Genomic DNA, 21,309 nt, shown 5'->3' with positions numbered 1-21,309 from the left:
TTGAACTACTCTTGATACTTTAGTTGAACTTGTTCAGTTCGATCAATCGGTTGACACTTTCAGTTTGCGTCTCGATAGCTTCAGTTTAAGCTTGGTAACTGATCAGTTTGAAGCCTGATCAGTTTCAGTTTCTGGCACTAGGTAAACTCATTAGAAACAAACAAAACAAGTTTTGTTAACATCAAAATCAAGATTGCGAACATGAAATGTTCCAACAAAAATAGTTCAATTTATTATACGGAAGCATGATAGGCATATATATATAAAGTCATTTGAGAATGATATATAGGCTGGAAACCTTGCGTATCTGCATGTCTTGGGGCTATATGCCTTCAAGAACATGCTCGATAGGTATAAAAATACCAAGTACCAAAATAAAAAAAAAAGATGTTTTTGAAAATTTTAGAAAATCGGAGGTTTAAAACAAAGAAATAAAAAGATGAAGAACAAGGAGAAAGTTGAGAAGCATATATATAAAGTCATTTGAGAATGATATATAGGCTGGAAACTTTGCGTAGCTGCATGTCTTGGGGCTATATGCCTTCAAGAACATGCTCAGGTATAAAAATACCACGTACCAAAATAAAAAAAAAGATGTTTTTGAAAATTTTAGAAAATTGGAGGGTTAAAACATAGAAATAAAAAGATGAAGAACAAGGAGAAAGTTGAGAAGCATATATATATAAAGTCATTTGAGAATGATATATGAGCTGAAAACATTGCGTAGCTGCATGTCTTGGGGCTATATGCCTTCAAGAACATGCTCGATATGTATAAAAATACTACGTACCAAAAAAAAAAAGATGTTTTTGAAAATTTCAGAAAATTGGAGGGTTAAAACAAAGAAATAAAAAGACAAAAACAAGGAGAAAGTTGAGAACGAAAATAAAGGGTGAATGCAAGTTTGTCCATTTAAAATCAGCCGACTATTACGTATGATTAGAAGTTTCGATCTTCGTACATATATTAACATCTATATTTCCAAAATAATTTTTCACTAAATAATTTAAAATTAGCTGACTATTATGCATGATTAGACGCATCGATCTTGGTACATATATCAACATCTATATTTCCAAAACCCAACAACCCGAATTCATTTTCCAACCCCATATTATCAAGAAATGGATCCACAGTCCAACAACCCGATCCCATTTCATCCTAAAACCTTTCGGCCTCTTCGGCGGGATCCATGGCTTCTCACGTTTTGCCCACAGCCGGAATCACCCTTAGCATGAGCCCACTTCTAGCATCTTCATACTCTTCTTTTAAACCTTCTCTTTGCACCAATTTTATATCTCCAATCGTGGGTGGCTGGGTCTCGGGTGACTTTTCGGGTAAAAAAATCTATTCCGCTTCACTCAAACCTTTTTCCTCAATCTCTTGTGGCAAAAGGGGTGTCGTCACAATGGTATGTATGGTTTTGCTATGGAGAGTTGTGCTTGTATTTTGATTGGTGAAATGGGGCTTTGTTGGATGATTTTAAAGAAATGATCTTTTTGGACACTTCGTTGATTAGTTATGAGAAAGATGTTCTGTTGCTTGTGAAATGATGATGTATGTGCTGTGATTGACGCTGTGATTTCTACTTACTACTTGTTTTGAGGCAGTGAAACTGTGAAAATGTTATTATCCTGATGATTGTTTCCATAAGAGGACATCTCATTGTGTCATTAAGATTCATTTTTTACACTAAATTATGGTGGTATATTTTTTACTTTCGTGTAATGTATAATTGGCCACCATTGGTGTTTGAGTTTATGGCAAATAGAGATGATGAGAAGAGGAAATAAATGTCATGTGGCAGATTTTTATGGCATTATTTGGAATTAAGGACCTTTGTTTTGAGTTCAGGTAAGGAAAAATATTGTGTTCCTTACTGTTGAGAGAGAATTTGTCGCTGTCAGCTGTAGCGCCTTTACCCGAGCCACTACTAAATGCACTAATAAACATGCAACATTAAACTTAATAACAATAATTAAACAGCTGAACCAAATACTTAATCATCTTACAACCCAAACGAAAATAGAACAATAACAACAGTCTCAAACATTAATACAATCATATCGAAAACATAATTCTGAACGAGAAAACAATAAACCATATAAAACCTCCACTGGATCACCATCGAAAACCCAACTGTTCTAGCTATTATCATGGTCGTCCGTACCGTCCAACCTAAGACCTGCCCCGTGGAATGGGGCGTCCAAGATGAAAACAAGGACGTGAGCGACAGTCGCCCAATACGAGAATATACGAGTATACAAACTGATATGATGCTTGCGAAAAGCAATATGCTCGGATATCAAGGACCAAGTCAAGAATCTCATGCTCAGTCTAGAAGCGCCTGAGTGTGTAGTCTCTGATCTGCCCTAGGCATGTTTTGACTCAGACACTCATCATCAAGACGCGGACCTACAATGACTAAGTCATCAGAGCCCGCGGGTCTCGTCAGACATTGTAGCTCTCGATGCCCCATCGTCCACAATACAGAATAGGGCTGAGCGGCCCCAACAAACGAGGTATATCTCGAAAGATATCAGGCTCAACATGATATGTCATGCATAATATGCCAAAGCAGTAAAACATATATCATGCAACGGATGAATATGCAGCATATAAGTGTATATACTACGCTTGGATATCTCAGTCAGTAAATCACGTATCTCACTAAAACAATTTGACAGAAAGCTCTGAACCTAGACAATACCAACATAATGAAATCACTATCAAACCAGATCCTGAATTACTAAACATACTACAAAGTTCTCCCTAATGATCCTTAAATCACTATTTAAGGCTTTAGGATTATACCTGCGTCCGTCGTCAGCCCGCTGATGTTGTCTCGATCTCAGTTCACCAACCCCTCCTCGAGTCGACACTAGCTCCAAAACTTCCCGACACCAAAGTGCCCTAGAAACTGGCTAGAAAACCTAAGGTATATTGCTAGACTCTTTCTGAAGAATGTGGTGTAGGAAACAAAAGAAATCAGCTTTTATTTATAGGCTGCATTCGGACTAGTTTAGAAAATTCGAATCAATCTTATCTGTCACGTGTCAGAATCTCATTTGTCTAGTTGGATTTCTTGGGATAATGTGATCTGAAGTAGATCGAGTTGTCCATTTTATATTCAGTGGATCCCAACAGCTTGATCCCAAATTATTAATTCCTTAATAATACTTAATTAACAACTCTTTAATTATCTCTTAATTTGTACTTCATTCAAAATAAGGATTCAGGTCATTACATCTTCCCATCCTTACAAAGATTTCGTCCTCGAAATCAGAACTGAAGTACAATACAACTGAATCAATATAATTCATGATTACAAAGATACAACTCAAAACAAATGTGGATACTCTGAGCGCATCCGACTCACTAACTTCTAAGTCGCTTCTGCAGTACCTTGGCTTTGGCATTGCACTAGAACAAGTGGAATGGTCTTTTTTTGAGCTTTTTCTCTTTCCTACCCAGAATTAAAAGCGGCTGCTCGACATAAGTCAAGTCTTCTTCATGTTGAACATCTGTTGGACCAAGAACGTGGGATTCATCTGCTACATACCGTCGTAACAACGATACATGAAAGACATTATGAATGATGGACAGGTACGGCGGTAAAGCCAATCGATACGCCAAATTTCCAACACATTCCAAGATCTCGAAAGCTCCGATGAATCTTGTGGCTAATTTTCCCTAGAGTCCAAATCTCATCACCCTGCGGAATGGTGAAACTTTAAGGAAAACTTTTTCCCCTGACTGAAACTGTAGAGGTCTACGCTTAGTATTCGTGTAACTCGATTGACAATCTTGTGTAGTTTTAATTCTCTTCTTAATCAATTCCACTTGGTCAATCGCTTGTTGCGCTAATTCAGGTCCTTGTACTTGTCGTTCTCCTACTTCGTCCCAAAACAATGGAGTACGAAAACGTCTACCATATAATGCTTCGAACGGAGCGATACCAATGCTGCTGTGGTAGCTATTGTTAAATGCAAACTTCACAAGTTGCAGATGATCATGCCATGCTGGTCCAAAATCCAGAGCACAAGCACGCAACATGTCCTCGAGTGTCTGAATAATCCTCTCAGACTGACCATCGGTCTCTGGATGATAGGTAGTACTCAGACTCAATGTGGTTCCCAACGCTTTTTGAAAACTTCCCCAGAATCTTGAGGTAAAGCGTGGGTCTCTGTCACTGACTATACTTGTTGGCACACCGTGATATTTAAAAATCTCTTGGATGTATAGTCTTGCCATGCGATGGAAACTCTATTCCCGGCTATACGGAATGAAATGTGTTGACTTAGTCAGTCAGTCCACAACAACCCAAATGGCATCACAAATTTTAGAAGACAACGACAAGTGGTGACAAAATCCATCGTCACATGCTCTCACTTATACTCAGGGATAGGAAGATTCTGAAGTAATCTTCCTGGTCATCGATGTTCAGCTTTCACTTGCTGACAAACCAAACACTTGACTACAAACTGGTAAACACTTTCTTCATACCTTTCCACCAAAATCTGGTCTTCAATTCCGTGTACATTTTCATGCTTCCAGGGTGGATACTCAACTTACTCCTATGGGCTTGAGATAAAATCTCGTCTCTTAATTTAGAATCTTCTGGAACTACGATTCTTCCTGACAGACACAAGGTTCCATCTGTTTGGAACGCAAAGCCAGATGTGTTGTCTCCGTTAGCTAATCTTGCTAACGTTTTTCACTTTCGGATCAGAAAACTGAGCTTCTCTGATTTTGGCATACAATGTCGGTTAAGATAAAATGTTCGTTACTCGAATGTGTTCCATTCCTTTCTTAGACGGAAGTGAAATCCCGGAGAACAACAATCTTGGATTACACTTGATATGAAACTTGTCTGAAGTGCAGATCATCTCATTTTGTGACTAAGAACATCTGCTATAAGATTCACTGATCCTGGATGATACTTGATTTCGCAATTATAATCCTTTAAAAAATCAATCCATCTTCTTTGGCGCATATTCAACCCTGCTTGAGTGAAGATATACTTCAAACTCTTGTGATCTATAAAAATCTCAAATCTCTCTCCATAGAGATAATGTCGCCAGATCTTCAAAGCAAACACAATCGCTGCCAATTCCAGATCATGAACTGGATAATTCTCTTCATTTTTCTTCAACTGTCTGGATGCAAATGCAATCACATGACAATTCTGGGTTAAAACACACCCAAGTCTTTGAACTGATGCATCAGTGTACACAATGTACCCTCCTGATCCAGATGGTAGAGCTAAAACTGATGCAGTTGTCAAACGTTGACGCAGTTCGTTGAAACTATTTTCACAATCATGTGTCCATTCAAACTGCACATTCTTACACGTTAGATGTGTCAATGGTTTGGAAATCTGAGAAAATCCTGAGATGAATCTCCGGTAATAACCTGCCAAACCTAGAAAACTTCTTATCTCTTGAGTTGATTCCGGTCGTGCCCAACTCAACACTGCTTCGATTTTGCTAGGATCCACTGATATCTCATCTTTGCATATAACAGGTCCCAAGAAGACAACTCTGTCGAGCCAAAATTCGTGCTTGTTCAACTTAGCATACAGTTGATGATTCCTTAAGGTTAGCAACACAATCCTTAAATGTTGTGCATGCTCTTTAAGGCTACGAGAGTATACCAGTATGTCATCAATAAAGACAATGACAAACTTGTCAAGATACTCCTGGAATACTCGGTTCATCAAATACATAAATACTGCTGGAGCATTCGTTAAACCAAACGACATCACTAGAAACTCGTAATGTCAATACCTTGTTCGAAATGCAGTCTTAGGGATATCACGTTCATGAACTCGAAGTTGATGATATCCAAACCGTAGATCGATCTTCAAGTACACTGAAGTCCCTTGCAGCTGATCAAACAATCATCGATCCATGGTAACAGATATTTATTCTTGACTGTTACTCGGTTCAACTGTCGATAATCTATGTAAAGTCGCATAGACCCATCCTTCTTTTTAACGAACAACACTGTTCCAAGGAGACACACTGGTTCTAATGTACCCCTTGTCAAGAAGATTTTGTAACTGTTGTTTCAACTCTTTCATCTCCGTTGGTGCCAATCTATAAGGCGCTCTTGAGATAGGTGCGGTTGCTGGTACCAACTCTATCTCCATTTCCATTTCCCTCTCCGAAAGAAATCCAGGAATTTCATCGGGGAAAACATCAGGAAATTCATCGACAACTGGAATTTTCTTCACGTCGATTACATCCTTTGATACGTCAACAACATAAATGAGGTATCCTTATCCTCTTTTCGCTAAAGCCCGTTGTGCCTTTACATCAGACATTACTGGCATTGGAGGTCGAGCTCTCTCATCGAAGAAGAACCAATTCTCGTTTCCTTCTGGACGAAACTGAACGAGACGTCGATAACAATCTACAGTCGCTCTATACTTAGTCAATAGGTCGATTCACATAATACAATCGAAATCTTCCATAGCCAATATCATCAAATTGGTATTTTCCTTCAAACTCTAACAAACAGTCTACTACAAGTCGCTTAGCTAAAACCTTTTGTCCCATCGGTGTAGACACCGACATCAAAACATCCAATGACACGTAGGGTAAATTATGCTTCTTAACAAACATTGATGCTATGAATGAATGCGATGCCTCAGTGTCAATTAATACATATACAAGAATACCACAAAAAAGAAAATTACCTGCAATGACTCTCTCGTTTTGCTGCTTAGCTTGTTCTTGGTCTAGGGCAAACACTTGTCCCTGAACAAGTGGGCGTTGCTTAGATCCTTGTGATATTCCACCACGACGAGAACCTTGAGCTGGAAAACCTTTCTGTTGCACAGTGGCCTCAGACTGTTTTCCACTGTAAAACCCTGTCATAGAACCTCCGCCTCCACTCTGATTCTCTTAGGGCAATCTATCTTCATGTGACCAAAACCACCACAATTTAAACAAGCACCTGTTGATGTGAATCTTTGTACGAACGAATAGCAAACACGATTAAAATCAAATCGCGCCCTCAATTCACTGACGAACAAAGAATCGTTGTTGTCCCGATCTTTTGAATCAAGCGTGTGTGTTGTGATTTTCACCTCTAAACTATGAAAAGTCTAGCAACAAATAATCACGAGATAAACATCCGAGATTATAACGAACCTTCGAAGAACAAGTCGACGACAATCCGCACAAGCACGATCGACAAACGCCACAAAGTTAAAAACTTTGATAAGTTTGATTTTTGAATAACAAAGCGAAGCTTTGAAAAGTTTGAGAGAAAACTCTAAACTTTGATAAAATATCAAATAATAAATCTGAAAAGTTCTCCAAAATTTTGTGCAACATATGTTTATATCAAAAGATAACAAAAAAAATCTAGTTGCCATAATAATTAAAACTCTAACTAGGAAACTAGGATTCTTCCCGAAACTGACTCGCGCTCGGGCGGTAGAATATTACCGCTCGAGCGCCAAGGCTTCTGTACTACTCGCGCTCGGACAGTAAGTATGGCGCTCGGGCGGTAATATTTGACCGCTCGAGCGCCGATGCTGCTGGACTCAACTTCATCTATCACTTGAATAATGTTCTTGTGACTTCCAAACTCACTTCCATGCATCAAAAACCCTCCAGCACTTTGCACCTTGCTTGTAAGACCTTCTTCATTGCTCATAAGTCCGTGCAACGCTTCCTTGAACTTCTTCAATCGTCCCCTCGTGATTGGTCCCTCCGGCAACTCCAAAGGGTCCCATGCTTTCCTTGGCGCCTGACCATCCGTGTTCGCATCATCCTCCCCTTCTTGAAAAGGATTTGTCCTCAAATCCAGCTCGTCACCTACATCAAACAACGACAAGTCACTAACATTAAAAGTAGAACTCACGTTATACTCACCTGGTAGGTCGAGTTTGTAGGCATTGTCATTGATCCTGTCAAGGACTTGAAATGGTCCATCGCCCCTAGGTAATAGCTTTGAACGTCTCTTCTCGGGGAACCTTTCCTTCCTCAAGTGTAACCACACCCAATCTCCCTTCTCAAATACCACCTTCTTTTTTTCCTTGTTGGCTTGCTTGGCATTTTTCTCATTCTTCTTTTCAACATTGGCCTTGACCTTTTCATGCAAACCCCTAACAAATTCAGCTTTCTTTTTGCCATCCATATTTAACCTTTCACTCACAGGTAAAGACATCAAATCCAACGGAGTGAAAGGATTAAAACCATAAACAATCTCAAATGGCGAATAATGTGTAGTTGAATGCATGCAACGATTATACACAAACTCAACAAATGGTAAACAATCTTCCCAATTCTTTAAGTTCTTTTTAAGAATAGCACGCAAAAGTGTTCCTAAAGTTCTATTGACAACTTCAGTTTGTCCATCCGTTTGAGGATGACATGTAGTAGAAAACAACAATTTTGTGCCAAGTTTAGCCCACAACGTCTTCCAAAAGTAACTCAAGAATTTAACATCGCGATCGGAAACAATAGTCCTAGGCATGCCATGCAACCTAACGACTTCTCTAAAGAATAGGTCCGCAATGTGAGATGCATCATCAGTTTTGTGACAAGCAATAAAATGTGCCATCTTAGAAAACCTATCCACAACAACAAATATAGAATCCCTCCCCTTCTTTGTCCTAGGCAACCCCAAAACAAAGTCCATAGAAATATCAACCCAAGGTTCACTAGGGACGGGAAGTGGCGTATACAAGCCATGTGGTTGTGTTTTAGATTTAGCTTGCCTACAAGTAATGCACTTATCACAAACACGCTCAACGTCACGATTCATGTGTGGCCAATAGAAATATTCATGCAATGCACTTAAAGTTTTAGCCACACCAAAATGTCCCATTAAGCCACCCACATGCGCCTCCCTCACAAGTAGCTCACGAATGGATGATTTAGGGATGCACAACCTATATTCTCTAAACAAGAAACCATGATGCAAATAAAATTTATCATGTGGACCATGCATACAAGTTTCAAACAAACTCTTAAAGTCCTCATCTAGCACATACAATTCCTTCACATGCTCAAACCCCAAAACTTTTGACTCCAAGGTAGAGATTAGTACGTACCTTCGTGACAGTGCGTCGGCCACTACATTTTCCTTACCTTGCTTGTACTTGATGATGTAGGGAAATGTCTCTATGAACGCCACCCACTTGGCATGCCGCTTGTTCAGCTTTTGTTGCCCCTTAAGGTGCTTTAGGGATTCATGATCCGTATGAATCACAAACTCCTTAGGCCTCAAGTAGTGCTGCCACGTCTCTAGGGTCCTCACAAGTGCGTAGAACTCCTTATCATACGTGGGATAGTTCAGCGCTGCTCCATTGAGCTTCTCACTAAAGTATGCCACCGGCCGCCCTCCTTGCATCAACACTCCACCAATACCTACACCTGAAGCATCACATTCAATTTCAAAAGTATTAGCAAAATCAGGTAAAACAAGTAAAGGAGCATTAATTATTTTTTGCTTGATAATATTAAAGGACTTCTCTTGCTCCTCGCCCCAATGAAATGGAACGTTCTTCTTGATCACTGCCGTCATTGGTGCGGCCAACGTGCTAAAATCTTTTACAAACCTCCTATAGAAGCTTGCAAGACCATGAAAACTTCGGACTTGACCAACAGTAGTAGGCGTTGGCCAATCTCGAATAGCACTTACCTTGTCTTCATCAACTTGTATCCCTTGTGAGCTTACCACAAAACCAAGAAAGACAAGTTTGTTTGTACAAAAATCACACTTCTTTAAGTTAGCATACAAATTTTCAGCCCTTAATGTGATTAGTACAAATCTCAAGTGATTAACATGCTCATCCAAGTCCTTGCTATACACTAGAATATCATCAAAGTAAACAACAACAAACTTCCCTATGTATGCACGCAAGACATGGTTCATTAACCTCATAAAGGTGCTAGGAGCGTTAGTTAAGCCAAAAGGCATGACCATCCACTCATATAACCCGTATTTGGTTTTAAAAGCAGTTTTCCACTCATCACCTTCTCTCATCCTAATTTGGTGATAACCACTCTTCAAATCAATTTTGCTAAAGATACAAGCACCATGCAATTCATCTAACATATCATCTAGCCTAGGTATGGGATGCCTATACTTAATGGTTATGTTATTGATTGCCCTACAATCTACACACATACGCCATGAGCCATCTTTCTTAGGAACTAATAAAACAGGTACCGCACAAGGTGACATGGACTCACGCACAAAACCCCTATCTAACAACTCACTTACCTGCCGTTGAAGCTCCTTCGTCTCCTCCGGATTGCTCCTCTAAGCTGGACGATTTGGCAATGCACTCCCGGGCACCAAATCAATTTGGTGTTCAATCCCCCTCAAAGGCGGTAGTCCTTGAGGTAGCTCCTCCGGAAATATATCATCAAATTCCTGCAATAGTGAAATAACAATGCTCGGAAGGGAACCGGCTATATCACTTGTGTTAAAGAGGATCTCTTTATAAAGAATCAACACAAGTGGTTCATGTGTGTGCAACAAGTGTTTCAACTCACTTTTTTGGGCCATATATGATTTCTTTTTGGCCTCTTTCCTCTCATTTTCTTTCCTCTCTTTTTCTTTCCTCTCATTTTTCTTTTGTATGGCTATCTCACTCTTTTTATCACTCTTTTTTTCAGCCATCTCATTTTTGTTTTCAAAGGCCATATCACTTTTTAGTTCACTCTTTTTTTCGGCCTCATCTCTCTTCTTTTTTTTTAAATGGTCCTCCAACACTTGCTTTGGGGACAAAGGAAGTAATACAATGGTTTCCTTCTTCAATACAAAGGAGTACTTATTCTTGTATCCATCATGTGCCACCCGCCTATCATATTGCCAAGGTCTACCCAACAAGATATGACATGCATGCATGGGTACCACATCACACAAAACCTCATCCACATACTTCCCAATAGAAAAAGGCACTAGCACTTATTTTGTTACCTTCACTTCCGCACAATCATTCAACCATTGAAGCCTATATGGTCGAGGGTGTTTTAGTGTAGGTAAACCCAATTTCTCCACCATTTCAACACTAGCCACATTAGTACAACTCCCCCCATCTATGATTAAGTTGCAAACCCTTTGATTCACAAAACACCTATTATGGAACAAGTTCTCTCTTTGGTTAGTCTCCTCCTCCTTGACTTGGGCACTCATGATACGCCTAGTCACTAGTGCTTCACCTATAACCGCCTCATATCCCTCATTAGGATCCTCTAACGCAGGCATCTCATCATCGTCACTCTCACTTTGGGACTCATATTCACCATAGTCATTTAAGATCATCACCCTTTTATTAGGACATTCACTAGAAATATGCCCTAACCCTTGACACCTAAAACATTTAACATCTCTAGATCGATTAGAAGGAGTTTCAGATTTACCTTGTACTCCTTGCTTAGGCGCCTCTGGTTTGGTCTCAAATTTGGGCTTGGTCACCACCTTATTCTCCTCACGCTTCACCGCATTTGATCTCCAAGAAGATGATGAACCCTCAGTTTGATTGGTGCGGCCAACTCCACGCCTTTTGAGTTGTTGCTCCACTTTTATGGCCATTTGCACCATCTCGTCTAGATCCAAGTAGTGCCGGAGCTCCACTTGATCTTGAATTTCCCTGTTCAAACCACAAAGAAAACGAGCCATGGTCGCCTCACTATCCTCCTCAATATTTGCCCTAATCATGACTACCTCCATCTCCTTATAGTAGTCCTCGACACTCTTCAACCTTTGCCTCAAAGTTTGTAACCTCTTAAACATCTCCCTATAGTAGTGATTGGGCACAAACCTTTTCCTCGTGACCCTCTTCATCTCATCCCAAGATTCAATAGGTCTCTCATTATACCTCCTTCTAGTGGTCACTAGTTGATCCCACCAAATGAGAGCATAATCTAAGAATTCCACCACCGCCAACCTCACCTTCTTTTGTTCGGAGTAGTGGTGACACTCAAACACAAACTCTACCCTCTTTTCCCACTCTAAATACGCCTCCGGGTTAGATTTCCCATGGAACGATGGAATTTTCATCTTAATGCTACCCATGTTACCATCTTCCCTATCCCCATCATATCCTACCCCGTACGGCTCCTCTTTTTCCTCTACCGTATCCTCTACCTCTTCCATTCCTACCCCAATTTTCATTTTGACTCTCCTCATCTCCACCCAAGTCATACTCCTCATCCTCTCTACTCAAATCCTCAGGTTTAGACTTACTCCCACTAACACCAACCTCAAGCTTATCCAACCTTTCATGTAACGACTCCATTTGGGTCGACATCATCCTACTAAAATGCCCAAATAACGCCTCCATTTGAACCTTAGACAACCCCGGGTTCGAACTATCTCCTACCTCCCTCTCCATCTAATTTCAAACTTGTACCTGCAAGAAAACGTTAGTACAAACAAAATAATCCTCACCCAAATGCTCACGGTCACTCCAAAGAAATTCACTGGTCTTTTCTCACAATTTTTTTTTTTTTTTTGCTCACAACAAATACTCACTAATCACTCCAAAGAAAATTCACTCACACTCAAGTTATGTCACTCAAGTTCGAGAGTCCTCTCAAGGTGCTCAAGCTTTGTATTTGAATTTATCAAACAATCAAGTTTAAGCTTGTGAACAAATGTGATCGACTCACTTGGACTGCGTAGAGAAGTAATTTGAAGATCAATAATAATAATTTTTTTTTTTGACTGTGTGAGGCAAGTGTGTATGACTCACAAAAAGGAATAGAACAAAATATCAAAAAGAAATAATTGTGGATTTTCGGAATTTTGTTTTTTTTTTTTTTGCTGAGTACTACTCGAAAATCCCAAAAAAAAAGACACCAACAAATTTCGAGAATCGCAGATTCACGAAAAAATCTACGAAGAACGATAGACCAAAACAGATCTGAAAACAAACGAAGAAATAATACAGATCTGCAAATTTAACAACAAGATAACTTGCTTGAATTTCAATGAACCTAAGCTCTGATACCAAATGATGTGAATCTTTGTACGAACGAATAGCAAACACGATTAAAATCAAATCGCGTCCTCAATTCACTGACGAACAAAGAATCGTTGTTGTCCCGATCTTTTGAATCAAGCGTGTGTGTTGTGATTTTCACCTCTAAACTATGAAAAGTCTAGCAACAAATAATCACGAGATAAACATCCGAGATTATAACGAACCTTCGAAGAACAAGTCGACGACAATTCGCACAAGCACGATCGACAAACGCCACAAAGTTAAAAACTTTGATAAGTTTGATTTTTGAATAACAAAGCGAAGCTTTGAAAAGTTTGAGAGAAAACTCTAAACTTTGATAAAATATCAAATAATGAATCTGAAAAGTTCTCCAAAATTTTGTGCAACATATGTTTATATCAAAAGATAACAAAAAAAATCTAGTTGCCATAATAATTAAAACTCTAACTAGGAAACTAGGATTCTTCCCGAAACTGACTCGCGCTCGGGCGGTAGAATATTACCGCTCGAGCGCCAAGGCTCCTGTACTACTCGCGCTCGGACAGTAAGTATGGCGCTCGGGCGGTAATATTTGACCGCTCGGGCGCCGATGCTGCTGGACTCAACTTCATCTATCACTTGAATAATGTTCTTGTGACTTCCAAACTCACTTCCATGCATCAAAAACCCTCCAGCACTTTGCACCTCGCTTGTAAGACATTCTTCATTGCTCATAAGTCCGTGCAACACTTCCTTGAACTTCTTCAATCGTCCCCTCGTGATTGGTCCCTCCGGCAACTCCAAAGGGTCCCATGCTTTCCTTGGCGCCTGACCATCCGTGTTCGCATCACCTGTTACTCTTCGACAATTCTCCGTCTGGTGATTGACTCCGTAGTGGCCACATTGCAGCTTTTTCCTACCAAAGCTGTGCACCCCTCTAGAACCGGAAGAAGAAGAAGAAAAAGATACAGACTTCTTGAAAGACCGACCTCTCGGTTCCAACGAACTAGAACTTTTGCTAGCTTGCATAGCCTTCCTCCTAGCAATACTAATCTCGGCTTGACGACAACGATTCACTAATCCTTTGTACGAAGTAGGATCGTCACAGATAGAAACCCGATCAAACCATTAAAAAAGTGAGGATATTTTGCTGCAGAATTCTCACTGATGTGAGGAGCGTACGGAACAGGTCCGTAAAACGCTTTTAGTAATTCTCAATGCTCGAATCTCCTTGCTTGATGGTCAACAGTTCCATCTCCTTCGCCTGACGAAGAGCTGGCGGAAAGTAATGATTGATGAAGGCCTGACAGAAATGTTCCCAAAGAATCGGCCCATGATGCTGAACTAGAATTGCAGAAACAAGTTTCCACCATTTCCAAGCTTTTCTTTGGATCATGAAATCGGCTACCTCCATTTTCTCATCCTCATCATAGTGCAGCACTCGAAAACACTGCTCCATTATATCGACTCAAGCTTCAGCAATATCAGAATTTTCATCTCCGGTCAACGGTGGAGTTCCAATCATCATGAAATCCATAATGTTGACACGGTTTTTACATCTCCTTTTATCATGATCTCGGTGACGCCTTCCGTCACAATCTCTACGACGATGTTCTCGGCCAGCCTCATCGTCGCCATAACGGCCATGTCCCACACTTCCGTGACTGCTTCCATATCTTGACATCTGAAAGGAACCAAAATCAATCTCTAAATCCTCAAAACAGAATTACTAATGTCCCAAAAATCTTTGCATGCTCTGATACCACCATATGTAGCGCCTTTACCCGAACCACTACTAAATAGACTAATACACATGGAACATTAAACTTAATAACAACAATTAAACAGCGGAACCAAATACTTAATCATCTTACAACCCAAATGAAAACAGAATAATAACAGCAGTCTTAAACATTAATACAACCATATCGAAAACATAATTCTGAACGAGAAAACGATTCATTTATTTGCATCAAGCTTTCGAGGGGCTCATTCAAAACTTACTCGAACTATTATTCAAAAGAAAATAAGAGCTTTAGTTTCGTCTCATCGGGATAGGGATAAGCAAAAGAGAAATTTTCGTCGAACCATATAAAACCTCTACTGGATCACCACCGAAAACCCAACTGCTCTAGCCACTATCCTGGTCGTCCGAACCGTCCAACCTATGACCTGTCCCGTGGAATGGGGTGTCCAAGATGAAATCAAAGACGTGAGCGACAATCGCCCAATACGAGAATGTACGAGTATACGAACAGATATGATGAATGCGAAATGCAATATGCTCGGGGATCAAGTCAAGAATCTCATGCTCAGTCTAGAGGCGCCTGAGTGTGTAGTCTCTGATCTGCCCTAGGCATGTTTTGGCTCACACACTCATCATCAAGACGTGGGCCTACAATGTCTAAGTCATCAGATCCCGCGGTTCCCGTCGGACACTGTAGCTCTCGATGCCCTATCGTTCACAATACAGAATAGGGCTGAGCGGCCCCAACAAACGAGGTATATCTCAAAAGATATCAGGCTCAACATGATATGTCATGCATAATATGCCAAAGCAGTAAAACATGTATCATGCAACAGATAAATATGCAACATATAAGTGTGTATACTACGCTTGGATATCTCAGTCAGTACATCACGTACCTCACTAAAACAATCTGACAGAAAGCTCTAAACCTATACAATAACAACATAATGAAATCACTTTCAAACCAGATCCTTTAATGATCCTTAAATCACTATTTAAGGCTTTAGGATTATACCTGCGTCCGTCGTCAGCCCGCTGATGATGTCTCGATCTCAGTTCACCGACCCCTCCTTGAGTCGACATTAGCTCCGAAACTTTCCGACACCAAAGTGCTCTTGAATCTGGCTAGAAAACCTGATAAGGTATATGGTTAGAACTCTCTCTGAAGAATGCGGTGTATGAAACAAAAGCTGATTATGGGCTGCATTCGGAGTAGTTCGAAAAATCCGAATAAATTTTATCCGCCACATGTCAGAATCTCATTTGTCTAGTTGGATTTCTCGGGATAATGTAATTTGAAGTAAATCGGGTTGTCTATTTTAAATTCGGTGGATCCCAACAGCTTGATCCCGAATTATCAATTCCTAAATAATATTTAATTAACAATTTTTTAATTATCTCTTAATTTGTACCTTCATTCAAAATAAGGATTCAGGTCGTTACGTCCAGCACTGCTAAGTAAATACCTAAAAATAACAAAACAAAAAAATTGTAGCACCCTTATCCAAGCCATTACTAAAGAGACTAATTAGCATGGATGATCAAAACTAATAACAACAATTAAACAGCAACAACCAAATTACTTTATCATATTATAACCCAAACGAAACAGAGCAATAGTTTCAGTCTTAATCGTTAATACAATAATTTCAAATTCATAATCTAGCACGAGAATACGAGAAATCAAATTAAACTTCTATTGGATCACCACCGAAAGCCCAACTACTCTATACCACTGCCCTAGCCGTCCGAACCGTCCAACTTAAGAGACCTGCCCTATGGAATGGGGTGTCGAAGATGAAAAAAGATCGTGAACGACAATCGCCCAATACGAGAATGTACAAGTATGCAAACCAATATGATGCATGTGAAATGCATATGCTTGAATATCAAGAATCAAGTCAAGAATCTCATGCTTAGTCCAGAGGTGCCTGAGTGTGTAGTCTCTCTGATCTGTCATAGGCATTTTTTGTCTCTCACACTCATCATCAAGACGTGAACCTAAAATGTCCAGAGTCATCTGAGCCCGCGGCTCCCGTGGACACTGTAGCTCACGATACCCAACCGTCCACAATACAGAACATGACTGAGCCGCCCAAACAAACGAGGTATATCTCAAAAGATATCAGACCCTACCTTATATGTCATGCATAATATGTTAAAACAATAAAACATGTATCATGCAACAGATAACTATGAAGCATATAAGTGTTTATACTACGCTTGGATATCTCAGTCAGTATATTACGTACCTCACTAAAACAATCTTACAGAAAGTCTACTCGTCTAAACTTAGACAATACCAACATACTGAATCACTATCATGCCTGATACAAAATCATTAAACATGCTTCAAAGTTCGTCCTAACGATCTTTAAATCACTATTTAAAGCTTTAGGATTATACTTGTGTTTGTCATCAGCAGGCTGAGGACGTCTCGATTTGCGTGTCCCGGTTCACCAACCTCTCCGAAGCTTCTCGACACTAGCTCCGAAGCTTCTCGACACTAAACTGCCCTAGACACTGGCTAAAAACCTAAGATAGATATAGACTAGAACTCGACCGAGAAGATGAGAGAAAGCAGGGTAGGAAACAAATGAAATCAACTCCTATTTATAGGCTGTATCCGGACTAGTTCAGAAGATCTGAACTCAATCTTATCTAGCACGTGTCATAATCTCATTCGTCAGTTGGATTTCTCGAAATAATACAATTTGAAGTAGATTGGGTGATCTATTTTAAACTCGGTGGATTCCAACATGTTGATCTTCAATTAATCAATGTCTTAATAATGCTTAATTAACAATTATTTAAATATGTCTTAATTAGTATTTTATTAAAATAAGGATTTAGGTCATTACAAGAAAAAACGAAACTATGCATCGCCTTGGAAAAAATGTTATGTGCATGTGTCACCAAAATTGCTCATACTTGTATTTTGAACTCATTATCTTATTTTGTGCTGCTGCTTATGAGATAAGTGTTTACTTTGCATAGACAAGGGAATCTCTGAAGTTTCTTGTGTGATTATATGCTACTTTTTTCAGGATGCGAGTAGTGGCTTCAAAGCATGTTAGATTGTTTTCTTTGGTGTGTCAAAGAAATTATTCCAAAATGCACTCGTCATTTGTTCGTTTTAAAAAATACACAACTCGAACTATATATTATCTATGTAGCACGGACACTCTTAATTTTTTTTTTGAAGTATCGAACACAAATACGATACATGGATACGCGTGTTAGATACGGCAAAATCCGTGTCGTTGACTTTTTGTATGTTTGATCAGTTGGATATGTTTTGAACACGGTTAGGATACGTCATGGACACGGCATAGATACGTTTCATTATAAAAATAATTTGAATTCTTTTAGCTTTATATTTTTAAATCACTGCACTGAAGCTGTACATTGTGTTTATTTACATAAATATGTATGTATATTTCTAGAATATATTTATATATATATATATCTACAATTTTTAATACTAAATATATATATATAATATTTATATATATTTTAATAATCGTAGTATCCTAGCCGTATCGTGTCTTATATTTTCAAAATTTGCAGTATCACCGTATCTATTTCATCTTCGATACGATACCCGAACTCGTATCCATGCAACATAGTATATTATCCATTGTCAATATTGTATAATAAGCATAAGAGGTACTGAAATCAAAATCGTAAATAAGATATTTTAGTTAATTTTGCATAGTAAATACTTAAATCGATTTTATAATTAGTTATTAAATATGTTTTAACCAAATTACATTATTCTAAAAAATAAAATTATTTTCATGCACATTGCTTGTGATTTCCTCTCTATTATTAATAGAGCTAGTGCCAGTCTTGCTTATTATCTCATTTGTGGTTGCCTCCAATTTGTTATAGGTTATTCCCTTCTCTAGGGGAAGTGCTTGGGAGCAAGCTCCACCAGATTTGGCATCGTACTTGTACAAGAATCGGATTGTCTACTTGGGAATGTCTTTGGTTCCATCTGTCACTGAATTGATACTTGCAGAATTCCTTTACCTGCAGTACGAAGATGAGGAAAAACCAATTTACCTTTATATAAATTCGACTGGGACAACCAAGGTTAGACAATGCTTTTTTCTTTTTATTTTCCCTTTTGGGAGAATCATTTAGTTTCTCAACAAAAGGGTAACATCATTTTGATGACTTTACCTAACAAAGTCCCCTATCTTTGCAAATGAACCCTGATACATTGACAATTCAAATCTTATCTGTCTACTATGTTGCATTATTTTTGGATAAATGTTTTCAGAATAATCACCATAGCAGTGCCATCAAGAGATTAATCATGTCACTTGCAGGAGCACATTTCATTGCCATGCATTATTTGCCTAAGAAATTGTCTGCATGTATATGCTAGTATCTATTCATGTTTATACTATAGTTTGTACATTTTTCAGGGTGGGGAGAAGTTGGGCTATGAGACAGAAGCTTTTGCAGTATATGATGTTATGAGGTTATAAATCTTTCCCTTATATTTTAAAATCGCAGACACAATTCTGATCTTGAATTCTTAAAGGTATTCCAAAATTTGAATGAATATGTTAACTTGTCTTGGGTTCGCTACCTCGGTTTCTGTACATGATTTCAAAATTGTAAAATCTCTATAGGTATGTGAAGCCACCGATTTTTACACTGTGTGTTGGCAATGCTTGGGGAGAAGCAGCTTTGCTATTGGCTGCTGGTGCTAAGGGGAATCGTTCTGCCTTACCATCCTCAACAATCATGATAAAACAGGTCGCTTTAAGGCACATTTACTTTTTGTTCGTAAACCCAAATATAGGGATTTCTCATCTGGCTTAGTTTCCAAATAACTGGTCTAGTTTAAGAATGATGCTAAAAAATCATCTTTTCTTTTCTTCTTTTATTTTTCTACGTTATGTTGTTTTGACACTAATACAGGACACCTGTGTAATTTTACAGCCAATTGCCAGATTTCAGGGTCAAGCCACTGATGTAGAGGTCATGAGGAAAGAGATTAGAAATGTGAAGGCGGAGTTGGTAAGCTTTTGACAATCATATTTGGCAATTGTGTCACTCATTTTGGCCCCCTGACAAAACCGAAAAGAAGATTTTGCTTATGTTTCTCTTATACACGTGGGATTCTATACCGTGTGTGAAATTTATTGTCTGAAATATTTTTTTGATTCGGTTGTATGTTGGAAACTGTTTATCACCTTTATTTTTTGAACATTTAGCTATAGACTGGCCAATTTCTCGGATCCACTTTTCTGTCACTGAAACAAGAAACCAACACAGTACCTATATTTGCATTGGAACCTACCTATACTTTTCAATTTCATGTTTGATTTTGAAAGGTTAAGCTCTATGCAAAACACATTGGAAAATCACCGGAGCAGATTGAAGAAGACATAAGGCGTCCAAAATATTTCAGTCCGAGTGAGGCCGTGGAATATGGGATCATAGACAAGGTAGTCCACTCCGAATTGTGGAATATTTTGCTTAGCCCTGAAATATCACAATCTTACACTTCCTCCTATTATTTGTAGGTTCTGTACAATGAAAGGGGTGATGAAGATAGAGGAGTTATGTCCGACCTCAAGAAGGCACAACTTATTTAATGTTGTCGAAGTGCTTTATTCTGTAACAACAATAGGAGTGAGATAGTGATTATCCACACATCGATTACCATGTATACTTGCGATTAACGAGTTGGCATATATGTTTTTGAGAAACCAATGATAGAATTGTGCAGATAAAGAATTCAGTTTCGACTGGCAATTCATCAAGAAAGAATGGAGTATTGCTCTTGCCTAGAAAATGCTTAAACTTCTTTATTCTGTATCCAATTCTTGAAAGTTTCAAGAGGGCTACTAATAAAATCAAGTGTCTATCTAGAGTTGCCACTCTTTTACTTAAGAGTGAGGAAATGATGGATGTATGTTGTTGGAATGTATGGGGAGCAATCACCTCACCTCATGTTGTTCCGTTATATGAAACAAATTATCGAATTTGATGCCATGTTTGTTGTACATTTAAGCATTCTGATTATTATCTGTAGTTCATTGTAGGCTAATAGTCGCGGAATTACATTTATTGCAAGGGATCTTCGTTGTTTACTAATCTAGGTCTGAGAAGTGGTTTTAAAACCAATGGTTTTGATTTCAGAACCAACGTTTCGGTGTTAGAGGAAAGTAGAACTATAACCATCATGGCCAGTTCTATTTTCATTTCCAAGGGTTCTATTTTCGTTAAGGTTATGCGTCATGTAACTTTTGTTAAGTAGTTGTGCGCTTTATTTATTTATCAAAGTTATACTTGCTAAACATTCTGTATATCATTTTATCAGAGGAAAGGAATTAAAATATGACTCGAACATTGTTTATAACAATTTAGATTGTTATGCATAGTTGAAAAATGGATATACGATTTTGGTTTTGGTTTCACATTGTTCTGGTCATGCAATTCGTATCCATTTTTTTTTTATCCTGCGACCATATATACATCTAACGGAGGGACTAGGTGGGTTTATGGTTTTTTAACCCACCTAATCCCATGTTTGGTAGGATTATTATTTAACCAAGTCAATCCCTCCTATAAATGA

At 38.8% G+C, this 21,309-nt stretch overlaps 1 protein-coding gene and 1 long non-coding RNA gene across 2 annotated transcripts; both read left to right on the top strand.

Moving 5' to 3' along the window:
* Positions 1–1,120: 1,120 nt before the first annotated feature.
* LOC142518726 (ATP-dependent Clp protease proteolytic subunit-related protein 4, chloroplastic-like) lies at positions 1,121–20,739 on the top strand. Its single transcript, XM_075621538.1, has 7 exons — positions 1,121–1,411; positions 18,603–18,806; positions 19,145–19,200; positions 19,355–19,481; positions 19,668–19,745; positions 20,063–20,176; positions 20,255–20,739. The coding sequence occupies exons 1-7, from the start codon at positions 1,193–1,195 to the stop codon at positions 20,324–20,326; spliced, it is 870 nt and encodes a 289-aa protein (XP_075477653.1). The 5' UTR covers positions 1,121–1,192; the 3' UTR covers positions 20,327–20,739.
* Positions 2,628–15,865, top strand: LOC142518727 (uncharacterized). The gene is made up of 3 exons (XR_012813631.1): positions 2,628–2,765; positions 2,807–2,938; positions 15,851–15,865. It is a non-coding gene; the product is annotated as an uncharacterized LOC142518727 (long non-coding RNA).
* Positions 20,740–21,309: the final 570 nt, after the last annotated feature.

The sequence above is a fragment of the Primulina tabacum genome, chromosome 11 (genome assembly GCF_025594145.1).
Source record: "Primulina tabacum isolate GXHZ01 chromosome 11, ASM2559414v2, whole genome shotgun sequence".
Taxonomy (NCBI): domain Eukaryota; kingdom Viridiplantae; phylum Streptophyta; class Magnoliopsida; order Lamiales; family Gesneriaceae; genus Primulina; species Primulina tabacum.
The sequence above is the reverse complement of the archived record's forward strand: the minus strand, read 5'-3'. Positions and strand labels throughout refer to the sequence as shown.

Coding starts and splice junctions, on each gene's coding strand:
- LOC142518726 (XM_075621538.1), top strand. CDS start 1,193: ATGGCTTCTCACGTTTTGCCCACAGCCGGAATCACCCTTAGCATGAGC. Junction 1,412..18,602: donor AAAGGGGTGTCGTCACAATG/GTATGTATGGTT, acceptor AATTTGTTATAG/GTTATTCCCTTCTCTAGGGG. Junction 19,746..20,062: donor GAAATGTGAAGGCGGAGTTG/GTAAGCTTTTGA, acceptor TGATTTTGAAAG/GTTAAGCTCTATGCAAAACA.